This window comes from Megalobrama amblycephala, linkage group LG9, assembly GCF_018812025.1.
Source record: "Megalobrama amblycephala isolate DHTTF-2021 linkage group LG9, ASM1881202v1, whole genome shotgun sequence".
Classification (NCBI taxonomy): domain Eukaryota; kingdom Metazoa; phylum Chordata; class Actinopteri; order Cypriniformes; family Xenocyprididae; genus Megalobrama; species Megalobrama amblycephala.
The window spans coordinates 19,568,779-19,596,152 of NC_063052.1; the positions used below are offsets into that span (position 1 = coordinate 19,568,779).

At 39.7% G+C, this 27,374-nt stretch overlaps 1 protein-coding gene across 3 annotated transcripts in view; it reads left to right on the forward strand.

Annotated features, from left to right (window-relative positions):
- foxo6b (forkhead box O6 b) overlaps nt 1-26,102 on the forward strand; it is a 31,710-nt gene extending 5,608 nt beyond the window's left edge. Inside the window, exons 2-3 of one of the 3 annotated variants that reach the window (XM_048202021.1) lie at nt 15,487-17,471; nt 21,222-26,102. In XM_048202021.1, the coding sequence (XP_048057978.1) occupies nt 21,817-23,691 (1,875 nt within the window). In that variant the 5' untranslated portion in view covers nt 15,487-17,471; nt 21,222-21,816 and the 3' untranslated portion in view covers nt 23,692-26,102. The remainder of the gene's footprint in view (nt 1-15,486; nt 17,472-21,221) is intronic. The other 2 variants (XM_048202019.1, XM_048202020.1) reach the window with 2 other exon arrangements.
- Nucleotides 26,103-27,374: the final 1,272 nt, after the last annotated feature.

Here is a 27,374-nt window from a genome sequence, read left to right on the forward strand (position 1 = left end):
AACTGCATCTGGTTGACACTCCAACATAGTAGGTGGCAGTATTGCACTGGTCACCACCAGTCATCATATAGAAAAGAAGAAGAAGACAACACAGTGGTTCTGCCACACAAAATCAAGTAGATGAAACTTGCTTGCCATCGTGGGAGTTTTTTGGATTCTGTAAAAAAAAGATGAGGTATTAGACACCCCAGTCTGTAAAAAGTGTCGATCATCAGTAAGTTCTTTTTTTACATTTTTGTACAGTGATGGTTACAGACTCTCTCTCTTATTCCCATCGCATTTGTTTTTTTAGTGTGATTAATTAGCCAAAAAGAGAAAACACACAAAAAAGTAAAAGACGAATTTGACTGTTAACATTATTTATTTATTTAATTTCTATAGATATCGCAATATCGTTATCGTAAATTCTTTTGGCCACGAATATTGTGTAGTGAAAATCTGATATTGTGACAGGCCTAATTGGAAGACTGCTACGCAACATCCGGGAGTAAAGGTGCAAAGGTTTTTATTGTTAGAAAACAACATTTGTTTATAAGGTTCAGAAGTGAAAGTGAGCTATTTGAACAGGCTGCCACTGTGTTCTGCGCCAGTCTATTATTGTGGTAGTATGAATTCCATCAAATTCAAACACTTCTGCACTTTACAACCACAACTGTGGCTGGTTGTTGTACATGTTAGTCATATGGTTTCTTAAGTCTTAGCCAGAATAAGTAGACCAGACTAATAGTCAAATAATTTTAGTCAGTGAAAAGATCCTGTTATCTGCAAGAAGGACTTGACTGCAGCTGGCAATCATATGCGTTGGCACATGTATTGTGCTGGAAATGCTTTGAGATATGACTAAGGATGTTCTAATAGGCATCGGTTGGGTGAGCCAGGAAAATACAAAATGTTGGTTACTCTGTTGGTTTGATGTCATTTCTTTGCTAGTGTACTCTTAAACATGGCTAAATTAATTTTTAGTTGGTCATACATATTTAAAATGTACCTTTCTCTTCAAGTAAAATGGACCTAACAGTCTGTGGTGTTTGTAAAGATTTGTCCTGTAAAATGCTCTATAGGAAAAGAATGTCTGTTTCTTTAAAATTCTTTAAAAGTCTGTTTTGTAAATGCACTTTCCAGGTCTTATGTTCCACCTCTCATTGACTTACAATAGGGACAGGAACTTTGATATGCCCTGCCTAAATTTCTTGTTTCAAAAAAGACACATTCTGATGGAAATTGCTAACTATATTATGTTTTGGTGAATTGGTGGTGAATTTGAATGAATTCATACAATCTCATTTGTACATTTACATATGATCTTCTTACGGCCCACTGGCCGTTAGGTTTAGGGGTGTACCTTCATGCTTATTTTATTTCTCTCAAAAACATAGATTTGTCCATCAATACAAATTGACCATCAATTTATCAAAACTTAAAATACTTACCTTTTTTTGCAATATGTTCACACAGAAAAACAACTTTTCATAGGCAATTTATATCAGACAAGGCCACCTTATTCCATTGCTTCCAATGCTCTGTGGTCCAGTTCTGATGCTCATGTAGGGCTGGGCGATATATTGCATGCGATTCTCACGCGCATTTCGTCAGTAAAGCCGGTTCCCTGATTACCGCTAAATCGCCATCACCTGCTTTCAAATGGAGCGCCTTTTAATAGACAAAGCCGTAGTTCATGGAGAAGCCACGCAAAATCGCGTTCAGTATCGAAGATGAATCGACTTCGATAATGAACCCGATTTTGCGTGGCTTATCAGTGAACTACGGCTCTGTCTATTAAAAGGCGTTCCATTTGAAAGCAGGTGATGGCGATTTAGAGGTAATCAGGGAACCGGCTTTACTGACGAAATGCGCGTGAGAATCGCATGCGATATATCGCCCAGCCCTATGCTCATGTACCCACTGTTGGCACTTTCTGCCGTGGATGGGTCAGCATCGGCACCCTGACTGGTCTGCGGCTATGCAGCCCCATACGCTGTGATGCACTGTGTATTCTGACACCTTTCTGAAGCAGTATTAACTTCTTGAGAAATTTGAGCTACAGTAGCTTGTCTGTTGGATCGGACTACACGGGCCAGCCTTTGCTCCCCATGTGCATCAATGAGCCTTGGCTGCCCACGATCCTGTCACCGGTTCACTACTGTTCCTTCCTTGGGCCAATTTTGATCAAATCCTTGCCCATTTTTCCTGCTTCTAACACATCAACTTTGAGGACAAAATATTCACTTGCTGCCTAATATATCCCACCCACTAACAGGTGCCGTGATGAAGAGATAATCAGTCATAATGTTATGCCTGATTGGTGTATATATAGTTATATATATATATATATATGGCAGTGAACAGGTCCAACGAGTTTGAAACTCAAGAAAGTACATCCATCCATCATAAACAAACTCCACACAGCTCCTGGGGATTAATAAAGGCCTTCTGAAGCGATGTGTTTGAGTAAGAAAAATATCCTTATTTAACAAGTTATAAAGTAAAATATTTAGCTTCTGCCAGACCGCCTTCCATATTCAACTGACGTTGTGTCTGTTACGCTTATTTCTTAAATTGAATATGTAGCGTAAGCGTTTTGAACTGTGAGAGGCATTACATTTTCTTCATAAGTTGAATACGGAAGGTGATAGCATCACAAACATCAAAAACAGCTCTTACACTTGAGCAGGAATGTCTCAACAGGTAAATGTAGGCTACTTTCAACATATTAGGAATACTTTTAGCTGATTAGCTTTGTGTCATGAGAGTAAGCAACTGAGTAGCCAACACTCTTGTCTCGAGTGAACGCGAGCGCCTCACTTATTATAAACCCATCCAATCAACGTATCTGCACCAGGCACATTCTTTGACATATATATATATATATATATATATATATATATATATATATATATATATATATATATATATATATATATATATATATATATATATATATATCGAAGGCGATTCATCTGCGATATGAACGCGATATTGCGTAGCTTGTCAGTGATCTACGGTTCTGTCTATTAAATGCCGCTCCATTTGAAAGCAGGTGATGGCGATTTCGCGGTAATCAGGGAACCGGCTTTACTGACGAAATGCGCGTGACAATCGCATGCGATATATCGGCCAACCCTAATATATATATATATATATATATATATATATATAAAGTTATTACTCTAACCTCCGGTTTTACAGACAAAGCTTAAGCTAGTTCTGGACTAAAATGCATGTTTGAGCTGTTTCAATATGTCAGTGCCATTGTTTTGTCTCAAGGTGCACACCAGTAATGTGTTTTTTTCTAGTGTATGTATATAAAAGCTACTTATATATTTTATATTTTAATTGAACTAATGCCAAATCCTGGCTAAGACTAAGCCCTGTCTGTGAAACTGGGCCTAACTGTTTGATGATCCATAAATATTATATACATGATGTGTTGTACAACACAAGATACTATTTGTGCATTATTATATGCATGTTCTGGAATTGTTTATTTGCGTGTGTGAGAGACAGTCTGACGGGATTTCACGTCCAGGGGGGTGCAGCTCTCGTTAATAATTCAGATGAGGCTCGTTATCACGGCAGCACAGATCCTGCTCTGATTCCACCTTAATTAAAGCCATGAAGCTCTGCTCACACACTCTATAACACACACGCATTCACAGCCTCCACACGCTCACACACATCCTCGAGTGTCACGTGGCTGCTTGCGCCTTTTCCATTGTAACTCTTGTGCTTTCAGAAAAATGCTACAGTAATATATTGTAATCAGATTCCCAGACATGATTTTTCACCTGGTGTTGCCGCCTATAGTGGTTTAGCCTCAGAATCGAGTAAGACAGGCGCCTTCATGACCTCTGACCCTGACCACAGTCTATTAGAGACCTTTATAGAGCCTGTACACATTAAAGACAATTGACTCTGAAGCCTGGCATGTGCTGCTATTATCAGGTGCTTACATATTTAATCAGATCTTCATAAGATTCCCCCCCACCGGAGCGCTGGGCAAACTGAGATTGATGAGCTGTAATGGGCGAGAGGAGAGCAGCCATGATTAATGCATGCGCAGAGGAAAGCCTGCCAATGCGGCTCACTGGTGCACTCGAGATCCAGTCGGGCACCTTCAAGTGTATGACTGACCCTAGTCTCACAGAGCAAACTTTGACTATCCACATCAAGTATGGTCCACTTTGCTGCTTATTCATGACAAAAAACACCAACTTAGACAGGAAGAGTATGGTGAGTGACATTTAAAGTGATGAACCACAGATTTTGTCTTTATGTGTCATTTAGAGGTGGAAATGAGGCCATGAGATATCTGCAGGCTAAAATTTGCAGAAACGTGTGTAGACTAGGGCTGCATGATACTGGAAAAAAACTGACATCGAGTTTTGTTTTTCTGCTATATATATAAAATAAATTCACCAGATTACTTGAATAGCTCTATTTGGAAAGAATTAATAATTCTAGAATGATTAGGGTGATTTAAATGAAACAAGCAGTGCTTTATATTTTTCATTTAAGTATTCAGGTACAGAAAATGAAGAATCAAATGTAAAATAAAACTGCATAGTCTTCACAAATTGAACGTAATCTGTGTTAAAGCTGCAAAAGTGATTTTCTCTGATTTGGTAATTCATGAGGACACAGAAAGCAGCAAGAATATTAGCCTGCTGTCACTTTAACGCTGAATGTGCACATACAATATAATGATACACATCCGTTTCCTTTGTTTGCATTACCAAAGCCATAAGCTACTGCGTTTACAAGGGTACTCGCAGAGACGGACATTTTGATATAATTTTGTGTGTATGTGTCCGTACAAGCAAAAACAGATGCAGAAGTGAACGGAATTTGGTGTTTATGTGCGTCTGCTTGGTTTTGTATGTGCGCAAAGAAAACAACGAACACAACTGACAGGACCTAAAATGCGTGAAAATGATAAACTTTTGCACTATGATGGTTAAACTTTGCAATTAATCCAAAAAATTTGAACTGTGGTGTTTGGGCCATACAGATGCTAGACATCGCACATCCTGCGATGTGACTATCGCGGCTGCATACATCGTGATATTGATGCTAAAACGTTACATCGTGCAGCCCTAGTGTAGACCAACCTGATCTCACGAGAAAAACATAACTATTTTACAGTTTTGCATGAATTTGTATGATGTTGCACGAAAACATAATTTTTAGAAAAAGTAAACAACACACAGACTGTACAAAAAAGCACAAATGAGAATTCATTCAAATGAATTAGCCACCAAATTGGTGAAACGTAAAATAGTTACGAATGCCATCAGAGTGTTTTGTGTAGACTTACTGCCCTTTTCCAAGTATGATATTTCTAGAAACTTAGGTTTGGTTTACTTACAATGTAAAGCCCTGTTCACACCAAAACAAATGTTCTTTGCGAAAATTTGGCGCGATAAACTATTTCATTTGAATTAACGGCTGTTAATGTGTCTGTTTAGACCGACACGGACATTCACATGCTGCCAATGCAATTTTTTTTACGGAGTGGTGTTCTTAATTATTTCTATCCCACTGCAAAGAAAGTTGGCTGACCAATAAGATTTGCTCCTTGGGTCACATGCCCAGAGCCTCTGCTGTTACATAGCACTACAACTTGGTGGCGCTAACAAACAAAGTTTTCTTCTTAGCGGTAGTGAATGGCAGCAGAAGAATTCAGATCTGACTTGTCTCTGTACTTCTCTCTGTGACAAGCTGGTGTCAGAAATGGATATTTTTTGAGTTTCTAAAAATGCTTTCAGAGAGTGAATTTGCATATTCATTCAGTTCATCTGCCTTTTTTTACACACTGATCTCAACAGACAAATTGCATTATGAAAATTGGATTATATTTTGTGCTGAATTTTTATGTTGGTCTGAACAGGCCTTAAGTTTAAAGCATTTTTCTTCATCTGTGTTATCGCTCGCCAGGTGAAAATCAAACCTAATTGCTTATAAAAATCTTTTATTTAGCTAAATGAAGTACCATTCATGTCTATAACACAAACTGTGTGAGGAAAGTTATGCTAACCCTAAAGCTTAGCATCAGGGGTTTGTTCAAATGAACAATCAAGCAGTAGTTTGCTTAATGAAATGTTAGATCCTGCCAGACAAACCAAGAATTTGGATCCACTCTCTTTACCAGATCCTGTCAGAAGATATCCGTTTTGTCCGGTATCCAAAAGCAGTTAACGTAGAGAGGGGAAGAGCAGGAAGCAGGAGACAAAGTTATTAAAAAAATGAGTTTATTGAATAATCTTAGCTATATATTTATCGATGGTCAGTTGGACTTCATCCTACAGAATTTCGCTGGTCACATTCAGAATTGGAAAGTTTGTTCAGAGCAATATGGTTTGAGATCAAGGTGCTTTTTCTCTTTATGTTTCTTGAAGGTATTTCTTGTCATGGAAAGAAAATGCAAACTGGTTCTCTCTCCACATATTTCACTCCGAAATATCTGAATATTTACTTTCTGGCTTGTATATTTTATTTGCATAACTAAATGGGAGATAAGCGTGTGTGTCCGTGTGGAGGAATATTTTTATGAAGCAGACAGTGTGTGGATTTTGTTTGTCAGTTTGATGAAAATGGGTCAGGATGCAGGCCCAAGCGTTTAATATGCTGCCCATGTCACTGCTAACTCTCAGACACGACACATAGCCTGGAATGAACCCTTGTAGCACGTCTCCCTGTGTCTCGCTCCCTGCTCGACAGTCTCATTCTCTCTCTGTGTCTCTATGGATTTTTTGTTTTCTCTATCTTTTACACACCTTTAATGATATTTGCATATTTTGTCTTTCTTTGTGTAAAAATTCATAAAGTAATGAGTACAAAATTTCTGTTGGAATTTTTATTATTCGGAACCAATCCTAAAGGATTCTAATGGGATCAAAGGAGAATTCTATAAGAATCGAACAATATAAATTGAAAATTCCAGTTTAAGAATTTCTGTTTATCCACACTATGTGTCTTAAACAAATTTCTGTATGCATGGAATAGCTAGATGACCTACTAAATTTTTCCATATAACAGAGCAAAGTGTGTGTGGAATACTGTATCCCACTACACAGTGCGCTTCACCTGGCCTTCTATTTCAAGTGTGACCAATGAATCAGAGGTAAAATCCTCCTTTGTTGACTGTCAGACTACCAAAAATGAAGATGTTTTTATAAGATGTTGACTGCCCAGTACATGTGGTCAATTGTGATGAAAGTCTTTTGTAAATCATACAGTTTGGTATATACAGTTCACATTGGCTTTTACCCAAGATTCCACTGGGATCATATCCTTCACGCAACAATTGTAAATAACAGAAAAAATTGACAGTGTGCACCCAGCTTTAGAGGATCCTTTAGGATTAGTTTCAAATTATGATAGAATAGGAAGGTTGAACATATCACTTAAAGGGATAGTTCGCCCAAAAATGAAAATGTTGGCATTATTTATTAACCTTTATGTCTTTCCAACCCTGAATGACTTACTTTCTTCTGCTGAACACAGAAGAAGATATTTTGAAGAACAGTTTTGGTGACCAATGACTTCCATTGTATGAAAGCATCAACAACACTGAGACATTTCTAAAAATATCTTCCTTTATGTTTCACAGAAGAAAGCAAAGTCATACAGTATTGGAATGACAGGAGCGTGAGTAAATGATAACAGAATTTTCATTTTTGGGTGAACTAAACCTTTAAGGATTTTTTTGACTTTGGAATCTAGTGTTCGTTTGAGGTTGTAATTTTCTCATTCTCTTTGCGCTAAGTGTGCAATAAGTTTGAATAAAATCTTTCTTTATGTCTCTTAACATACACATTCACACATGGTTGAGTTAACATCCCTAATGATTTATAGCTTCACCCCAAATTTTGACTGCATCAAATCCTGGATTCCATTAGGCATCTTTATTGTCTTTGATGGCTTGCCATCGGACTCCATCAGTGTGTTAATAGTGACATTAATCTGCGTATTAACTAGTGCCAAGGAAAGAAGGATGGAAAAGAAAACCACGAGGGAATTAAAAAGAGGAAAAAGACTGTTGGAAGAGGGGTGGTAGAATTGAAATGAGACAGACATCTACTTGAAACAGTCCGTTTTGCTGTCTGAAATGATTTAAATCTATGTCAAAACCAGACAGATTTTGGAGTCTCATTTCTTGAGTGACGCCATACTATTTCATTTGATAACCTCACAATATCACTTTTTTTTTTTTTTTTTTTTTTTTTTTTTAAAAGAAAGAATATTTATCAAACATTACCATAAAACATAAACGACAGCAGCTTTAGCTATAGTTTCACACTAAGCTAACAGCAATATAAATAATATTGTACTCCCTCCCCCATGCAAAAACAAATGCTGTATTTGTTTTTTGACTAGTCACAAATCACAAATGAATTAACTCTTATGAACATTATTATCATTATTATTTCATAATAAATTGTAGTTTTGTTCTTATAAAAATAGCATTTTATTTTAAAAAAATGTTATGAAAATATAATATAATAATATAAAATAAAAATACAATAAAAAATAAACAACATTTTCTTAACATAATGCGTCCTATTAAATAAGTCAGTTTAAAAGTGTTAAAATTGTGGCTATTCAATATATAAAAATCTGTAAGATTTTAAATTCTTTTGAAAGAAGTATCTTCTGCTCACTAAGGCTGCATTTGTTTGATCAAAAATACAGTAAAAAGTATTGTGAAACATTATTGCAATTTAAAATAACAAATGATTTCTATTTGAATATATTTTAAAATGTCATTTATTCCTGTGATGGTAAAGCTGAATTTTCAGCAGCCTTGTACTCCAGTCTTTAGTGTCACGTGATCCTTCAGAAATCATTGTAATATGCTGATTTGGTGCTCTAGAAACATTTTTTATTAGTGTTAAAACAGTTGTGCTGCTTGCATGTGTTAATACATTTTCAAAAAGAACAGCATTTATTGAAATATATATATATTTTGTAAAAGTTTTTACTGTCACTTTTGATCAACTTAATGCATCCCTGTCAAATAAAAGTATTAATTAAAAAAAAACAAAAACAAATTGAGCAGTAGTGTACATTTTAAGATATTTTATGCATATAGAAAATTTGCATACTGTGCACAGTATACGTATTGCATATTTCAGCAAGATGTATTCGGAATGTAGCCAGTGAGAGCTACACAGGAAAAGACACAGAGAAACATTAAACCCTGTGATTGGGAGACACTCAAAGACATAAATTGAAATGAGTTTGAGAATTGGACGGATATGTGGAAAGACGGCTGTGTGTTTGCGGCTGTAATTGCGTGACTGTGAACAGTGAGTTGGCCAGCATGCGCTCTTCTCCTCTCAAGACAGATAATGAGAAGCCCAAAGCCAATGACACACTACTTCTACTCCTACTATTTTTGCATTATATATATATATATATATATATATATATATATATATATATATATATATATATATAAAAATGCAAAAATATATATACACACAGTATGCAAAATGATGTATGCAGAACACCCGGATGACCTATTTCAAACTTTGCCAAAAATGTGCAGTATATAAATATGCAGTACAATCTGCAGATTACTGTATGTGTGACCAATGTGTCCAGTGAACCAGAAGTAATACAACAGCTGTGATATTTAACTTAACTGACTTATTTTTTGATCATACAACAAAAGTTAATCATTTTTAAAAAATCGCTGTATAATGTGTACTGTTTCATATAATATTTTTAAAAAATATTAATTGTATACTATATAGTAAGCAGTACGCTACTGTTCCATTCTGAACACAGTCTATCTCCTCCCGTCTCTGTTAATGATCTGCTCGGCCTGCCGAGCTGAATCTGAGCGATGCCCACCGACAGCGCCACTCAGGCGGAAAGACACACACACTCACACATAGACATATAGAAGAGAGGAATATCGCAGTCCAACATTTATCCAAAATATATGAATAAACCCACACTGACACAAAATCTCTCCATCACATGTGCAAGGGCAGACCTCAGCAGTTCAGCACATGTAGAGTTCAGACTGTAATGCTGCATGCTAACACGCTCGCATAATTGTGCCAGAAAACACTCACAAAAAAATCACAAATAGTGTACAAAAGGAGGTATAAAGCATTATAACACAGTGATAATCAACATAGGTTCATACATAGTAGTGTTCTCACTGAAATACGTGGAAGAGGTCAAAAGTGAAGTCATATTGTGTGTCTTATGCCTCAACACTTGATGCTAATGTATCTTGAGACTTTACTGCTCATTGAAAGAGAATAAATTTCATATGGTCAACACCGCTTGGTATCACCTCACTGGACTCCTTGAGAAGATCATATTTGTCATATTATTATTATTATTATTATTATTATTAAAAGGTTTTAGAACAGCTTTAGATTTACATGACACCATTTTCAACTAAAAACAGAAAAATTTTTATGCGTTTTGGCCATTCATTTACACGACAACAGCGTTTTGGTTTCCTGAAAATGCTAACTTTTGAAAACGGGTTTTAAAGTGCAAGTTTTTGAAAACAGCCTCCATGTAAACAACAAAAACGCAAATCTGTGAAAACAATTACGTCATGCACATGCGTATTAAATGTTCAGTCCATAGTGTTTCATAGACATCTAATGGCCTGCCAGCAGAATACAGCGCTGTTCGTCGTTTTCACGTATTCGTATGAATGGGGATCGTTTTGACAATGGTGTTGCCTGTACGTGGAAAACTTAAAGGAAAAACTTCTCTGTTTTAAGCATATCACTGTCGTGTAAACGTACCCTTAGAAAAGAATTATCATGTACTCATGATGATTTTGATTTATGATTTTGAATGCTCCACAAGGTTTGAATATTTTCATTGAATAACGATAATTCAGTAGTGTGTTGAATATATGAATTTGATTAAGCTTTAGAGCAATTTTTTTTTTTTCATTATAACAGAGTCAAAAGAAGCATCCCAATCAATCACAACACCCATTACATGAGAACATTTTGAGACATTTTAGAGATCTCTTCTGAAAGCCTAGAGGAGACACATAATAAAGATACATTTTAGATGATTTCTTAAGTGTAACGTGTAATGTCATAGTTTTTGAATGGAATATTTAAAATGTCATCATTATACTGTATGTATGGCTATTCCAAGATTATATGTTTCATACTTTGTTTGGTGACAAGAAATATTTTGCCTATAGGTCTTTGGGAGATGTATATTAAGTGATATGTGAGTGTGTATGAATGTGAGGCTGTTGAATATTTTGTGTGTGTGTCTGTGCGTGTGTCTGTGTGTGTATAGACTTCAGCTTTTTAATGAAGTTCTCCGTTAAGTCTCCCAAAGACTTCACATTCCTCATACTCCCCCCCCCCCCCCCCCATACACACCCCGAGCACACACACACAACCAAATGACCCCTCCCCCATTGCAACACACACGCTCACGCACACAAACACTTAAAACACACATTCCAAGCATCCTCATTAGCAATTCATGAGCTGAGTCTCATTAGACACTAAGTTTTAGCGCGGGCCTCTGAAGTCGATGGCTAGAGCTGTTATTAATATTTCATATGTCTTCCCATTGAGGAGCTAAAAAAAAGGAGAAGTTGCTTCGCTTCGGCTACAAAGTCGCTCGAGCTCTCCTCTTTTACCCCTCTTCCTCTATTTTCCCTCCTTTTTCCCCTTCGTTAGACTGCTTTTATGGACTGCCTCTTTCTTCGCCGCTCCATATCTCCGCCCCTCTCTCCAGCGCACAGACCCTAACTCAAACTGACTTAATTGGGCTGTCTTTGTTCGAAGAAATGTGGACCTACCTTACATTTTCCCATAGATTCAGACCAAAGAATGAGACAAAACACAAATGAGATCTCTTTAATATCTCAAAAGTAATCTCAGATGTCTCCTCTAGACTTTCAGATGATATCTCTAAAATGTCTCAAAATTTTCTCAGATTTAGAAAGATACCAAAGTCTGCAATCAAAGGTTTCAATATGAAGTCATCAAATAATCTGAGCTTCTATCCAAATTCATTGTATAGCTCTATACTTTTAGTAAATGTCAAAAAATATCTCATTTGTGTCTGTTTTTATTTCTTCAAATGAATTTTAGGAGAAACATCTGAAACTTGAACTTGTAAATTAAAGATATCTGAGAACTCAAAGCTGAAGTGTGTTTTTGGATGTTGTACACTATATGTAGAGAAAACTTTAAGCAAGTCATCCATGCAGTAGGTTGATCTTCCTCAAAAAAGCTCAGTGGAGCATTCAAAACATTGGTCTATTTGAGAATCCTGATCAGGGCTGTGTTTCCCAAAAGCATCGCTAGCCAAAGTTGATCATAGAAACCATAGGTAGAGTAGTCACTGTGATCTACTTAGATGTATAATGTTTTTGGGAAATGCAGCCAACTCAACCAATGGTGGACTGGGATATCTGTTGACCGACCAATGGCAGACAGGCAAACAATCGTTATTTTTACAATTATGTTGCATTCGTTAGAATGAATGAAGATAGAATGATGGAAAGCTAATGGGAAGAAGTAATAAGCAGACATATAGCAGAATGCTGTTCATGTATAATTAGAGACAGCTAAATTGGGAGAATCCCAAGTGAACCCTACAACCCCTATAAAGAGGTTGGGGGAACAGAGGGGATCAGGCATGGCAGATACGTTGTGCTCTGGAAATAAATGCATGCATGAATAAGTCAATAATGGTCATGTCTCGAATTGTGTGCATAAACAAATGAACGAATATGTGTGTGTGTGTCCATGTGGAAGGCCAGACTCCCTTTCTCGACAGACGCCACATTCCCTGTGAATGAGAAACAGACCCGGACAGAGGGATGAGAGACAGATAGATGTCTTTAACAGCCTGATTCAACTGTCTCTGAGTGAATTCCGAGAGCCCCCTCCTTCCGAAACCAACTTTATTCCCACTTTATCTATGGGAGAATATGTGCCAATGCTCCTCTGTCTCTCATTTAAACAGCGCTGTCATGAGAGCCGTAATCAAACCAAAAAACCTCACAAAGGCAGAAGAGCAAGGCAGTATGGAACCAATTGTGATCTAACAGCAGTCTAAAAATTTACATCTGAGACAGCGGATTCAGATTCAGCTTTCTCTCCTCATTTGACCCTTTTCTCCTAAGCTTGATCAATATCATCTCTTTTTCTCTTCGTCTTCCCACGTTTTCTGTCACTCTCTCATTCCAGGATGTTGTTTCCACAGCAGCACCATTGCGTTTTACAGGGGTGTTGATTTGTTGCGATGATGTTTCTTGCGTCTCCCCTGAATATGTTGTTTAATGAATCTTTTGCGCAGTGCAGCGTAATTAATTTGTATTCTGTCAAGTCTTTTATCAGACACACCTGTTATGACACGTCGCTTATATCAGGTGATTTGATAAATGGGAGCTGCGATGTGCTGTAGCGCTTAATGAGGAATCACAGAATCCAGTTTAAGAAACTTCCCAAAAGCCAGGCGAGTTTTACGGTAGTTTAACGAGCAGGGCGGGGTCGCTTGATGACACAGTGCATGCTGGGAGGTGATGTTCAGCATGCTGGAGTGTTCGCTTTGAACAATTAGAGGTAGTTTGCGGCCATCTTGTGCAGTCGCCGGCGGACTAGCACAATAGGACGCGGTGCGGTAAGCCGCCGAGCCGTTTCATGGGAAAGAGCGCCTGAAAATGGCGCTCCGGAAGGCGTCCTCGCTCAGTCTCTTTACAAGCGCCTCTTTTATTTTCCCTCTTTCGAACTCTATCAATTTTCCCAGCACATTCTCTCCCCTGGTTTTGTGGTTTGTCTGCCACCCCTCCTCCATTGCTACCCTGCTTGCTGTGTTCTTTATAAAGTCTTTCTCTTTCAACATCATACCCATAACCCCTTTTACACCCCCAACACACCCTCACACGCACTCCGACTCTCCTACATTCAATTCCCTGTCTTCCTTTCTTTCTTTCTGTCTTTCTCTGCCTACTATGGTCAGGTCTCATGGGGAAAGACAGTTGGCAGGAAGCAGGCTTGCTGCCATAGCAACAGGATCACTCCCTCTCCCACAGGTCTCCTTAGCAACCGGTAGCTTGGCATTGTTGTAATGAGCGGACCCTATGTGCCAGGCTAACAGAGCACAAGTGTGTGTGCGTGTGTGTGCGCATGCATGTATGTAACCGACCGCATATTTATGTGCTATGTCTCATTGTGAAGATTTTTTTTGGGAGTTAATACTGAGCATCAAATCTGTTTTGTGTATTCAAATATATATGAGGTTTTTGTCATTTTACATGAACTTGAATATTAAAGGATACATCTTAAACACATTAATGTAGCAGGTTTTAATTAACAATCATGTGACCAGGTGCTTCCCAATCTGTTTGGGGTTTGATTAAAGCGATCAGCTCATTCCACGCCCTGCAACCGAAATAATCGATGCGTGACTTAATTAATGATTTACTAATTAATTGTGCATGCTCTGCTTAGAACAGAGGATGACTTTGTGCTCGATGATAAAGTCAGTCATAGTTGTTCATGCTTGAGTTTTTGCTTGCGGAGAAGGCGACAGCACAAAAGACTTCAAAAAATGGCAATGCGAATCAGAAGCCTACTTTTTTTTTTCTCTATACATTTATTCACTGTTATTTATCTTCGTAGTTGAGTCAAAAAACAAATAATCTAGTCAATTTTTGTGTTATTCATTCAACGTAGTTATTTTACTTGTGCATCAAGACCCACTCTGTAAAAATCAATTTTATAGTTTCAGTAAAACATTTTAAAATTCTTAAAATTAGATGTTAATTTTTCTTACCTTTTTATATTTTAAGTATAAAATAAATTTGGTTAGATCTGAGCTTAAAACAAGAAGAAAAACATTGCCAATGGGGTAAGCAAAGCAAGTCTTCATATCTCATGCAATTTTGCTTCTCATGTGAATTTATCTTGCTTTAAGGATGTTTTGATCCTTTTAATGGAAAACAAGACACAAGTACTAACTAATAAAATAATTTTATATAGTGTGTAAATTATTCAATATCATTTTATGTTGTTTCATCACAGCAAAGTTTATATCACAACAAGAAGTGTGCATCTGTGCATAAGACCCAGGTGTAAGACAGTTCTTCTGAGTCTGTGCGATCTCCCACAGGTGTCTGTACTCTCCACCTGTTGTGTGAAAGCTTAGCTAGGGATCGTCATCATTTCAAGCTAACGTTGCTCTTAGCGCTGCCCCAGTCTGGGCTGCATGCCACGCGACGACCGGGCAAACGTATGCCAGGGGGCGGCTGTGCTATGCTGTGCCCTGCTACGCAATGGCGAAGTAACTGGCTTTTATGCCCCGAAGGTCTGGTCAGCTCTGGCATGCAGGGCGGATTTTCCGATCCCCTGCACCGCTCTCAGATGCTCCTTAATCTGCCTGCTCTATTTTTAAACCTCCCTCCCCTCTTTTTGCTCTATCTGTCCATCCTTCACTTCCTCCTACTCTCCCTCCCTCCCTCAGGCTCTCCCCGTTCCCAGGGAACTTGGCCCGGCTCGCCCAGCAGCTCCAATTAGAGCTCGGTCCAAGGGGATGGAGCTCACTATCTGGCTGCTCCCACCTACAGGCCCCCAGGGGCTCCGGCTCATTTTCCGTGCCCAGTCTACCTCTCTCAGGTTAGGCTAAAGCTCCAGACGCAGCCCCTCCCTTCCTCCCTGGTCCCTCTGGTGGGTGGGCATTCCACAGGGAAGCAAGCGGTGAGAGAGGCCTTCTGTCACCTAAGCGTTGGCTGTAATTATGGCAATGCTCTGTTTTTAGGAAATGAATGCTGGGCTTCCATCATTAACAATGTCTAATTTAGTTAGTTTGTCGATTTGAAGACAAAACATTAAATGTTCAGCCAAAAATGAAAATTTTGTTATTTACTCACCTTATGTTATCGGTTTTTTCAAGGACCACCAAAAGAGGATTTTCGAAGGATTGTTACAAAGCTCTTTTCCATATCACAACATTGTATAGAAAACAGTGATCATGTCAGAAACTCTCTAATACAGCTTTCAAGTAGCATAATCTCTACTGCAACTTTCCATATATTCAAACTGGCACATCCATTGGGGTTTAAGGATTAAAGATGTCAAACTTTGTGTGACATTTGGGTGAAGATTATTAATAATGACGAATAACAAAATTTCAGTATGTCAATCGTATGGAACCCTTTTATGGTGTGGGTGCATAAATAAAGATTCTAACTAAAAGAACACCACAAACTCAGATAAATTAATACATAAAATACATTGTGTATTAACCAGAAATAATGATGTTAGCATGTATTAGAACTGTTGGATCCTATAATTTCATATTGCTCCATTCGTCACATTACCCACACCTCTCTCTGCTCTCCACTGTTCCCATTAATCGCCTGTGAGTTCTTTCTTTTTCCCCAAACAGTCAAGCACCGCCCGTGACATCACTCACAGGAAGTGCATCTTTAGCGTTGGCTAATTTCCATCGATTGCCTCCAGACAGGCTTAGCAGACGCGCCCTGTTCCCACACAGAACTCTCATTTTAAGTCTCCTCGCCTGCAGGAGTCCTCTCTCGCTCTCTCCCTCTCGCACAATGAACGCAGTCAGCGCTTTTATCTCCTACCCCACTTGTGCTTATTATCAAATAAATGCGAGGCAGAGAGATACCCATTGACAGTAGCATGCATAATGACTGCTGGCTGTGTGAAATGGATTAATAAATAATGGGTGAACGCGGCTGAAAACAGCTTTTCCAGTCCTGCGAGCGCACAAGAATGCTCGACAGAACAATCCCCCAACACACGATCCGTGCGTTCCGAACCGCGTCGAATAGAACACTGGGCAGAATGTAAAACAGAACGCTGCCTTGAATACTCATAGGAGTCTGCTCAGTAAATTAGAACGCTCCTTAAAATGAGAAACAGATCACTTGGCAAATGCTGCATGGAATAGTTCGCTAAAACTTTGAGGAAGATAGCATCTTAAACATTGTCTTTTTTTTTTTTTTTTCGACTGAAATATAGACACTACCATACATGTGGCCTTTTGTACTGCTCAGAAATTGAAGGAAATCTTAGGCACTTAGTGACTTGTGTGACCTTGCGTGAAAAATGAGCTGCTATCCTTTCAAATCCCATTCATTGCCCATAGTGAAGTTGATCCAAGGGCCCTAATCCAAGGCCTATATCAATGAATAGTGGACTAAAACACTGTATCATAGCACCATTTGATTAAATCTCCTTTTTGGATCCACTTTTGGGAGAAGATTATCTGACTAGGGATCTTTCTTTTTTCAGATTTATTTACTATGACGTCTTTGTACACTCTCTTTTAAAACTTTTTTTTTTTTTTTCTCTCTGTAACATGTATTACTCTTATATTTCCTTAAATTTTACTCTCTGGATACAAACACAATTTATCTCTGATTTCTCCCAAGGCTTTCCATTAACGTGTAGATCCAACCACTAACAAACCACTGTGTTAATGTAAGTGTTGAAACCATCCCTTTCTCGCTGTATGATATTTTGTTTTTGGTGTGTTGGGGCAATTGTTAAGGCTGAACTTTCCATGTAAAAGCAGCATTTTTATGACTTGTCGTGGGCAGATGTGCCTAACATAAAAACAAGTGGGCAGAGGCGACCAATGGCGCCAGGCGGTCAAATAGGTAATGATCTTGGTTCATAAACCTCAATTTAACAAATACCATAAATAATAAAAAAAGAATCTTAAATTGTGAATAAAGTAATTTAGTTGCCTCTTTCTAAAAATAGGGTACAAAATAATTCTTGAAAGTTGAAACTATTAAAGTCAGTTGTTTTATTATTTTCTGTTATAAAAAAATTCCAGAATGAGTTACACAGTTGCAAGTAACAAGTTAAATTAACCCTAATGTTGGTTTGTAGTTATTAATGAACCAAAGTTTACCCTATCTGTGGAATGTTCCAGTTCTTCAATGAAGCATGAGTACCCTGAATCTAATCTAGTCTATGTAGTTATGTAATGAAACTCTCCTAATTTTTTTTTCCAATTTGATCTCGATGCCAATTATTACACCCGTCATCACTCTTTCTCTACACACCTCATGTCTGGCCAACATATGATCCCTTCAATCCCTGTTACTTTGTTGCGTTCCAGGGGTTATAATCAGCTAAGGGGCCGCCAGATTTAACCAGGATTAGCCCTAGATTTCTCTGGATTATGCTGGCTGGAGTGGGATTAAACCTGATTGCCAGATTTTTCCGGTTTGCCGGGCATATTTGAAAGTGTCTGTATGTCATTGTCTGTATGACATTCTATTTGGAAGCTCAGCCTTCGTGTGTATATAACTAGCAGGGTATTTTTAAAGTTGTGATTAAAATGCTGGAGGTCAGTGTTGCCCACTGGTAGACGTTACTTGACCGTTTCAGATGGCAGTGATCTTCACTGTCTGCATTGGTAGTTGTTACTTGTGGTGGGAAAGTATCATCTAAATTAATAGTTGCAGATGTGATAGTGTGCAGAATAGTTGCAGAGAGTGTGTTTTTGTGTATCAGAGAGAAAAAGCAGGTCATAAGCAGAAGGCTACATGGCTGGCCAGCAAATGACTCAGAGGTAGAAGAGCTTGAAGGTGTCCAGGTCAAATTCCAAACCACAGACCTGCTATTTATAACGCTCACCACAGGCCGCACCACCACAGCAATTGTGACTTCATGAATAATCTGCTTTCATCAAACACCCAGCGCTCTACTTCTCCCCCCCCCATCTTAATGGAGCCACTAAGGGCAAAGAGTGGATCTTTTCACAGACTAAACGACAGCGCGTGGCCTTTCATGTCTGAAAGTTGTCATGTTTTAAAAATGCAAGCTTTCTTCAACAAGCTCATGTGTAGACGGCTGTTTGGTGAGCTGATCTGTGGAGTGGCGGGGTGCTGGTAGCTACTGTGAAGTCATGCAGCCTATAGTTGACTTGCTAATCACTGTTCCTCTGAGACAGCTCAAGCGACGGTGTGACTGCTGATGATTGAAGCTCTCTTGCGAGTTGGGCGAGTCGTCTGACTGTCAGAGATGAAAGGCTGTTTGCAGTTTACCTGCAGCATCAAACGGCATCTGCCTCTCTCTTCCCCCCGCTTCTCGCACATAGCTCCTCTCTTCCCGTTTCCACAGTAGTCATGGTTACCCCTGCAACAGAGCGCGCTTGCCGGAGCTGTCAGGGCGTCGCGCTCAGATCACCTCGCGCAGGTCGTTTCGGCGTGCAGTTCCCATTCGTGACACCGTGCTTCAATTTGGCTTTGATTAAGTCGGCCCAGGAAGCATCTGGCTCTTTCACCAGCACGGGGGCTTGTGTAATTTGGCAGAATAACCGGTGGAGAATAAAGCCCCTTCCTGGGGGGTGAGGGGACGTAAATACATCTTGCTTATCCAATTTCTCACCGCTCTGAATGGGAGCGGCGCAAAAAGCTGCAAATCTGCCACTGGTGTTGGGGGAAGAATTAGCCCCTCAGGTGTGAGGTGACACTGAAACAGCACGCTCTCCAAGATTAGCCTGCTTTACAGTCGATATCCAGCTGTAGTGTAAATTTTGCCAAGGTAATTGGCTCTTTTCAGTGACTGATATCTGACCACTCATGTGAGCGGTAATGGTTCTCAGAATCACTACGGAAAACAAGAGGCTGCTTTCCGTAAGGGGTGCGATGGGGGATTATGGAGTATAGATGGGCTGATAGACGCACTTGAAGCGTAATTGTATTGTGGATGATTGAGGTACAGGAAGTAGATTTGTTTTGTCTTATTTGAATTATTTTCTTCAGTCAGAGCAGGTGAATGAAATTAGTGGTGTGATTTGTTGCGGGATGGAGAGCGAGTGAAAAGAGAGTGATAAACAGATGCGGGACACAGGGAAAGAGATGAATGAGTGTGAGAACGAGGGAATCTAAGTGAAGTAGGGTGTGAAAAAGCTTTGTAGCTTTGAGTGGGAGAGACGCTGTGTGTTTGTAAGGAGTGGAGCTTGCACTACATTACTGTTGCTGTGTACACATGTCAACACATTATATGGATTGCTGGTAATGTTGAGAATTTGATGGACAGATTATGGTTTTCCTGCTGAAGAAAGAGAAGCTGAGAGGGATATAGAGATCAGATTGAGTTCTCTGAATGATGCGTACCAGACCTGTTGTCAGGGATAGACAACTTGGAACATTGTCCTGGGACCTGTAACGAGGGCCCTCTATGGTATAGCCTATTCATTGCATCTGGGGGAAAGGGGCCAAGCATAAATATTGTCCCAGGTCCCAGGAATTTTAGGCATGACCATGGTGTGAACACAAGGGTACTGTGATAAGAGCATGCAACAGGGAGAAGCAGATTGAGGGATTTGGCCCTGTTGCGTTTTTCAGGGATGGGTAGGAACATGCTGTTCCAGTCTGTTCTGAGTATTGATGCTGTACTGTCTCAGAGTTGTTGGCCTCATTCTTTTTGTCTGTCTTTCTTTCTTTATGATGTTCTGTTAGCCTATCACATCATTCTCTCCAGCTAATCAAAAAATTAGCTATTTTCAAAGGAATCCATTCCAACCTTAGTAGAAACTAATCAATAAAAATGTTTGATTACAAGAGATTTTTATAACACATAAAATTATTTTATAAATCTTGTTGGTTTTAATTATTTCTGCTATTTATGTGTGAAGGTAGTGAATAAATACTTTTAACATGCTATTGAGAGTGCAATCTTTACACTGAAATAATGAAGGTATAAGGTATGGGAGACCTTGCTATATTGTGAAAGTATGAAGTGCATTATTAGACATGATGCACACCGGAATGTTTTGTGAAAAGCTTTTGCTGTGACATTTATAAATGTGACTGACTTTATTTACAATATTGCACAGCCTTGAGTGTTATATTGGTTTATTAAACTGCATAATAATAAAATAAAGTCCACATAATTTCATTAAAATTGTATTTATTAAATCCAGAAGACATAGTCATGTGAAATAACAGAAATTAATAGTGGGCTCCTGTAAGTTCTGTGCAGTAATATACACAACAGCTATGTGAACAAGTGTTTCACATCATAGTTGGTATATTTCACTGCTGGAACAATGTATTGACCAATTCACATTGAGACTGTAACTATCATTAACATTCTTGACTCCATTGTTGTTGTACATCAAATTAATAGATGCATTTCTCTGTTGCATCTGTATCACTGAAGCCTTTCTTTCTCTCTGGTTTTTGTTTCCTTTGTCTGGTGCTTCTCCAGGATCACTAGCGTGCCAAAATCACGCCTCGCTCTCGCTTTCTCATCTCACTCTCTGGCTTTCCCTCATATTTCCCCAAGACTGCAATCGATAGAGGCGTCTGTGATCAGGTTGCCACGTGTGATTCATTTGGGTAACCTTGACTACGGTTTGATGTGCGTGTGGACTTGGCTTGGCTAGCTGCAGCGTGAGTCAGAGAAAGCGTGTGCCGTGCAGGAGCTGGTCTGCTTACAGTATTGATTTGCCTGAGCAGCCAAGAGGGGTTTCACCTCTTCCTGCAATGAGTGCCCTGAACTGCTTTAGAGTTTTTATAGGAACTTGCATAATTCTTGTGAGAATATCGGTTGGTTTGAACAATGCTTTTGAATACATATTTAAAAAAAACAAAAAACAAAAAAAAACTTGTATACCATTAAACATGTCTTAGAATAATCTTTTTAATACATCATAGTTCAGGGGTCTTCTGCAGGGGGTGTCCATCAATTACTGTTTAATTTGTGCAAAAAGTGTAAATATAGACATTAAACAACGATTTTGTACATCATCAATGATTATTTTGGCTCTGCAATGTATGTATCATAATATAAATGTAAATATATGGTGCAGTATGTTATTATAGGTCAGGCTTCTACCTATCTACCAGGGGGCCTTAGCCTGAAAAAAAGTATGTTTAAATATCTTAATCTTCTACATAAGTTGAAGACACACAATACTAACAATCCTCAAATCAAAATCACTAATGCCTCAATCTTATTTCTTCCTGTTTTCTCTCTACAGAACTCCATCAGACACAACCTCTCCCTACATACTCGCTTCATCCGTGTTCAAAATGAGGGAACAGGAAAAAGTTCCTGGTGGATGCTTAACCCAGAGGGAGGAAAGATGGGTAAAGGACCCCGCAGACGAGCTGTATCCATGGACAATGGCACTAAGTACCTAAAGAGCCGAGGCCGAGTCAGCAGGAAGAGAGCTGGAGCTGTGGGAATTGGCAGAGAGCTTGGAGGACCTGGAATACAAGGTTCACCAGAACATGGAAGTCCAGCAGGTAAGGGAGTAATGGGAGTTGGGGGTGAAGAGTTTGATGCCTGGACAGACCTCCACTCCAGAACAAGTTCCTCTGCGTCAACATTAAGTGGGTGCTTGTCTCCTATTCTGGCTGAGACAGAACCTGATGAACCAGAGGAAGGAGGATTATCCTGCTCTGCCTCCCCACGACTCTACCCTAGCCCCACCAGCACAAGATCTCCAGCCCTGGGAACAGGCGGACATTGTCCATCTGTCGAGCTCCCGCACCTAGCTGATCTAACTGGAGCCATCAGCTTGGAAGAGGGATACTCTCAGCCTCTACCGCTTAAGCGCAATGGCTATCACTATGGCCCTGGACCCAAAGGAGAGACCTCCTACTGTGGAACAGTCTATGGCCAACCATCCATGGGTATGCTTAGGCATCATACGCCTATGCAGACGATTCAGGAAAACAAGCCTACCAGCTTCCAGCGTGCCCTTAGGGCATACTCAGAGAACAATGCCCTTGAAAGTCTGCTTGCTGGAGGGCCACAATTCTGTGGTAAGGACATGGTTGTGGGGCAAGGAGGAGCGTCCCATTCACTTATGTCACAATCTAACAGTGCTGTGCACTCTCATGGCCATAATCAGAGCCACAGTCACAGCCAGAATCACAATCATAACCCAGAGCATGGCCACAATCGCAATTCCAGTCAAAGCCTACACAATGGCCATGGAGTAACTCACGAGCAAAACCCAAGCCATCATCATAATCCCAATCAAGCTCATAATAAGCATCACCCAGGTCTTGACTACAATCACCACAAACACCACCGTGGCCATGACTATGTTCAATCTCATGACCACAAACTCAATGCTAGTCCCAATCCCAACCACATGCACAATCATCTGCAACACAGCAACTCCAGACAACCAGACCTTTCTCCCAGGGTAAACAATGACATGTTGCAACCCTACAATCACAAATCACCCAGCGTTTATGGGTCACGTGCTCACCTCCCTTCCACTGCTCTGCCTCCTAACCCTGCCAGTGTCTTGGATGTACCCCAAGACCCCTGTCGCTTGGCTTCAGCCCCCCATCCTCGCCATCAGTCCTACCCAGGTTCCCACCTCCATCAGGGCATGACAGAACCCTGGCAGGGGTATTACCACACTTCACAGAATCCTAATTACCATGGCAACCACCAAGCTAACCATCACCAGGATCCTCACAACCGGTTGCAGTCTGAGCTGGAAATGGATGTGCACCAGAGCAGTCTGGATTGCGATGTGGAATCCATCCTCCTGAATGACTTCATGGACTCAACAGAAGGAATGGACTTTAACTTTGATGGGTCACTATCACAGGGTGTTGGCATGGGAATGGGTTTGGGGATGGGAATGGGAATGGGGGTGTTTGCAGGACCTCAGCAATCACACAACAGCCAGAGCTGGGTGCCTGGGTGAGCTGTGGGGGCATTGCGGACCTACATACAGGCAAACATTCAACCATACAGCCTTCTGAAGGGCAGCAGGTCAAGTTGGGAACTCAACTGTACAAATTGACCAAGATTCCCTTTTGGTGATGTCAGATTCTGGACTCATAATTATCCCTTGCCCATCCCCTTAAAGTCCCCACCCCCTCCTTCTACTCCATTTACCCTGCTGTGGAATAATGTCATAGCACCCTAACAGTCCTTTCTGTGGTTCATGTCCTTCAGTTTGTGCTCAATTCATCACTTTGAAGCACTTTACATCGCCATCCATTCCAATGCTGTAACGACCACCCCGCGACCTGGGAGGAATCACATTGTCCGCTGGCCTGGGTTTAATGTATGCAAACGACTTTGTTATCCTTCCTGAACAAAAAAGTAAATAAATAATTAAGCGTTGGTGTTGTTTTACTAAACATGAGTACAGGATTGAGCAGTTGCTATAGCTGTCTGAGTGTCTGTGCTGTCATTTGTGCATTTGTCAATGTGTGCGGGTGTATGAGCGTCTGAGTGTGGAGCTGCTTTTCATTGGTAAATGTACGCACCTCCTCCCAAGGAGGTCTATTGGATGTCCCTTTATTGTGGGCCAGGACAGTCATCCATCAGACACACTCTATTGATATTCAGCATATCCTTTTTAATCTCCAAAGTAATGCACCAGCTATGCATCACTGTTGCAAATAGAATGTGATGCTTGGAGTGCGCAGGGCTGTTTTTCCCCCGGACACACAACGGCTTAATGTGTTTTGGCGAAAGTGATGATTAAAGTCACTCTGCAGTAAGTGGGGGGCAGGGGGAGGGGGTATTAGAAGGAGGTAGGGAGGGCAGAGATAGAGAGATAGAGGGGGGAAAAGGAGAAATGCAAATATTATCACTATGCCCCCTTCCTCTCCATTCTGTGAATTTATAAAGCTTTCCCTGTAATGAAATAAGGAACGATCCAACACTACCGCACATCCTGTGCAGAGCTCTTTCCTGGTTCACCTCGGCCTAGCTACTCTGTGGCAGCCTTTCTCGCTCTTCAGCCAATGCACTGGCTTTATTTTAGCTACAATAGCATCCTCCATTATCTGTCTGCGTTACCCTAGGTAATCAATGATGATTGATCAAATTTGAAGCTTTGTCAACCCTCATTAACTGTGTGTTCATTTAATACAGTGCTGAAATTGGGAAATTTATCCTATATGAGTTAAAGCTTGACTAACTTGACTCAGTAAATATTGGATGGTAGTGCTACCTCAAGGTTGCAAAAAGGAAGGTGTCTCATATTTGAGGTCATAACTTGACAATTCCACCATCTTCCAGAGCTTTTCTGTCCTACACTAGTGAACTGCATGTTGATTAATCCAGTCAGCAAGCAAAAAATGGGTGCTATCTTCTCTTTGCAGACTTCCCCTATCATGTTGTCCTGATCCAGTGATCTTGCAGACAGTAATTAAGTGCAAGTGTGTATTTTCTCATTCTGAATGTAATACAACATTAAGGATTCAGAGGGAAGGACTCAAATTATGCCATGACTTGGTGAGGTTGGAGGAAACATACGGGACACATTTATGCATACAGTGGAGATACAAGTTCCAATATCCTATTGTGGCCACTAGATAGGGATGGACAAAGTAATGGAAACACCACATGGAATAGGACCAGAATGAATATAGCCTATTAGGTTGATTGCCAATTACAAAACATGTCAGGTATAAAAGAGATCTGACAGTTAGCACTTTGATATGAGATGCTCGAAGCAACATGAGACAACTAACAGGCTTTCAAAGCTGAATAGTCTGTATGGGAATTGCTGATGCATCCATCTCAAAAATTTCTAAATTATTTGTTTTGTCAAGGGAGACAGGATCAAAAATAATGATAGCATATGCCAAACATAGTTAAACTCTATTGGCAAAGACAAACAGAGGTCGAAAACGTAAAAAGTGCAGCATCAAAAATTGAAAGCTATGTGAATCAGCACCTCTCTGACAAACTCTCCACAATAGGTATTTTCAAGAATTAGACTGTAAAGCACTGTTCACACTGCAGTGTTTCATAATTACAGGATTATAATTGCTTCATGCACACTTCTAAACAAATTCAAGAGTGGTTTCATGGCTGCAAGGGTAAAGTTGTTCTCCACCAAATCATTTTTGAATTTGCATGTAATGTTCTAGAGCACAAAGAATAGGTTCCACCCCCATCATTATTTAAGAATTGGAGAAGTCTGTTCCTTTAGAATTCCAGCAAGAACTGAATTTGTGGAAGAACTTTTATTAGGTCCTCGATATTAATACTGTGTTTGGTGTTTCAGGTTATTTTGTCCACTCTTTGTCTCTTTATTTGCTTTTGTCTACCATTATTGATGTTGCATCATTGAAAGTGCATCCCCTCCTTTTTTCTTTTTAAAAAGATGCTGCCAGGTGCTTTCTCAGAGGCTGAAACTGTCCACAGATACATGACTTGGATTCAGCTTTTTGTTCTACTTAAATTTTGATGAGGAAAAATGTACATGGGGAGAGAAATGGAGAGGGCGGTTAAAAAATATAGAAGAAGTTGACAGAGAGCGAGTTGAAAAGGACGGCACTAGGTTGCTTGAAAGGGAAAAAAAAGCCCTCACAGATAGAGATGGTGTGTGTGCATGAGAGAGAGAGTCTGTCAGAGTAGCTTCCCTCAGCAGAGCTGTTTGAATCAGGCCAAATGTCAAGTGGCTCTCTACAGTGTTCCTCACACAGCCCGATCAGATAGCCATCCCTCTTTCTCACTGTCTCTCTTTTCTGCCAAGGACAATGAGCCCTGTCTTCATCCGCTTTCATTCCCATCTTTATGTTCTTTTCGAGGTGGCCAGGAATCTGTTGTTATCCAACTGTGTTTTTGATTGCTGGCCCACGTCTGCTTCAGTGCTCAGCTTCATGTGTGTGTGTGTGTGTGTGTGTGTGTGTGTGTGTGTGTGTGTGAGTGTGTATGTGTGTGTGTGTGTGTGGAGCACAGTGACGTACCTGAAATAATATGAAAATGAATTGAAATTGTGCCCTGGTATTTACCTGGCTATCAATAATATAATATACACAGTTTATATTTATTGGGTATAAAGTTGGGCTTGTGGATGATGGTATGGAGCTCCTGTATCCCATTCATCTATATTACAAGATCATGATTCTATTACAGTTAATTTCTGTTTCATGCTGTACAAAAATCTGTATTGAAAAAATTGTATAATATTTTTTGACAAGCAAATATCAGTTTTATTTCTTTTTTTAAATGATGTATCTGCTCATCTTGTGGCCTGTAAAATAAAACAAAAGAGAACTTGGAAAAAACTTGAATGCCTTTTTCTGCCTGTGTGTCTAAAGAATCATGACTAAGAAAAGAAAAATCACAAACGAGAAAGCTTTAATGCTTCAGTTGTTTCTTTTAGACAACAATGCACTTTATAGTCTTAGTGAACCAGAAGTTGTGTGACCAGATTTACAGTATTGGTACATTTTGAGTGAAACTTAATGAGAGTAAATTGAGGGCAGGACTGTACAAGCTGTACAACTTATGTCATAAGAGAAGAAACATCATTCCAAAAATTTTGACTAAGAATTACGTCAACTTTATTTCCCCTGTAAATGAACTTGAACTGATTAATTGTTCACAACTAGTAATGCGCTAATAAAGTAAATAGAG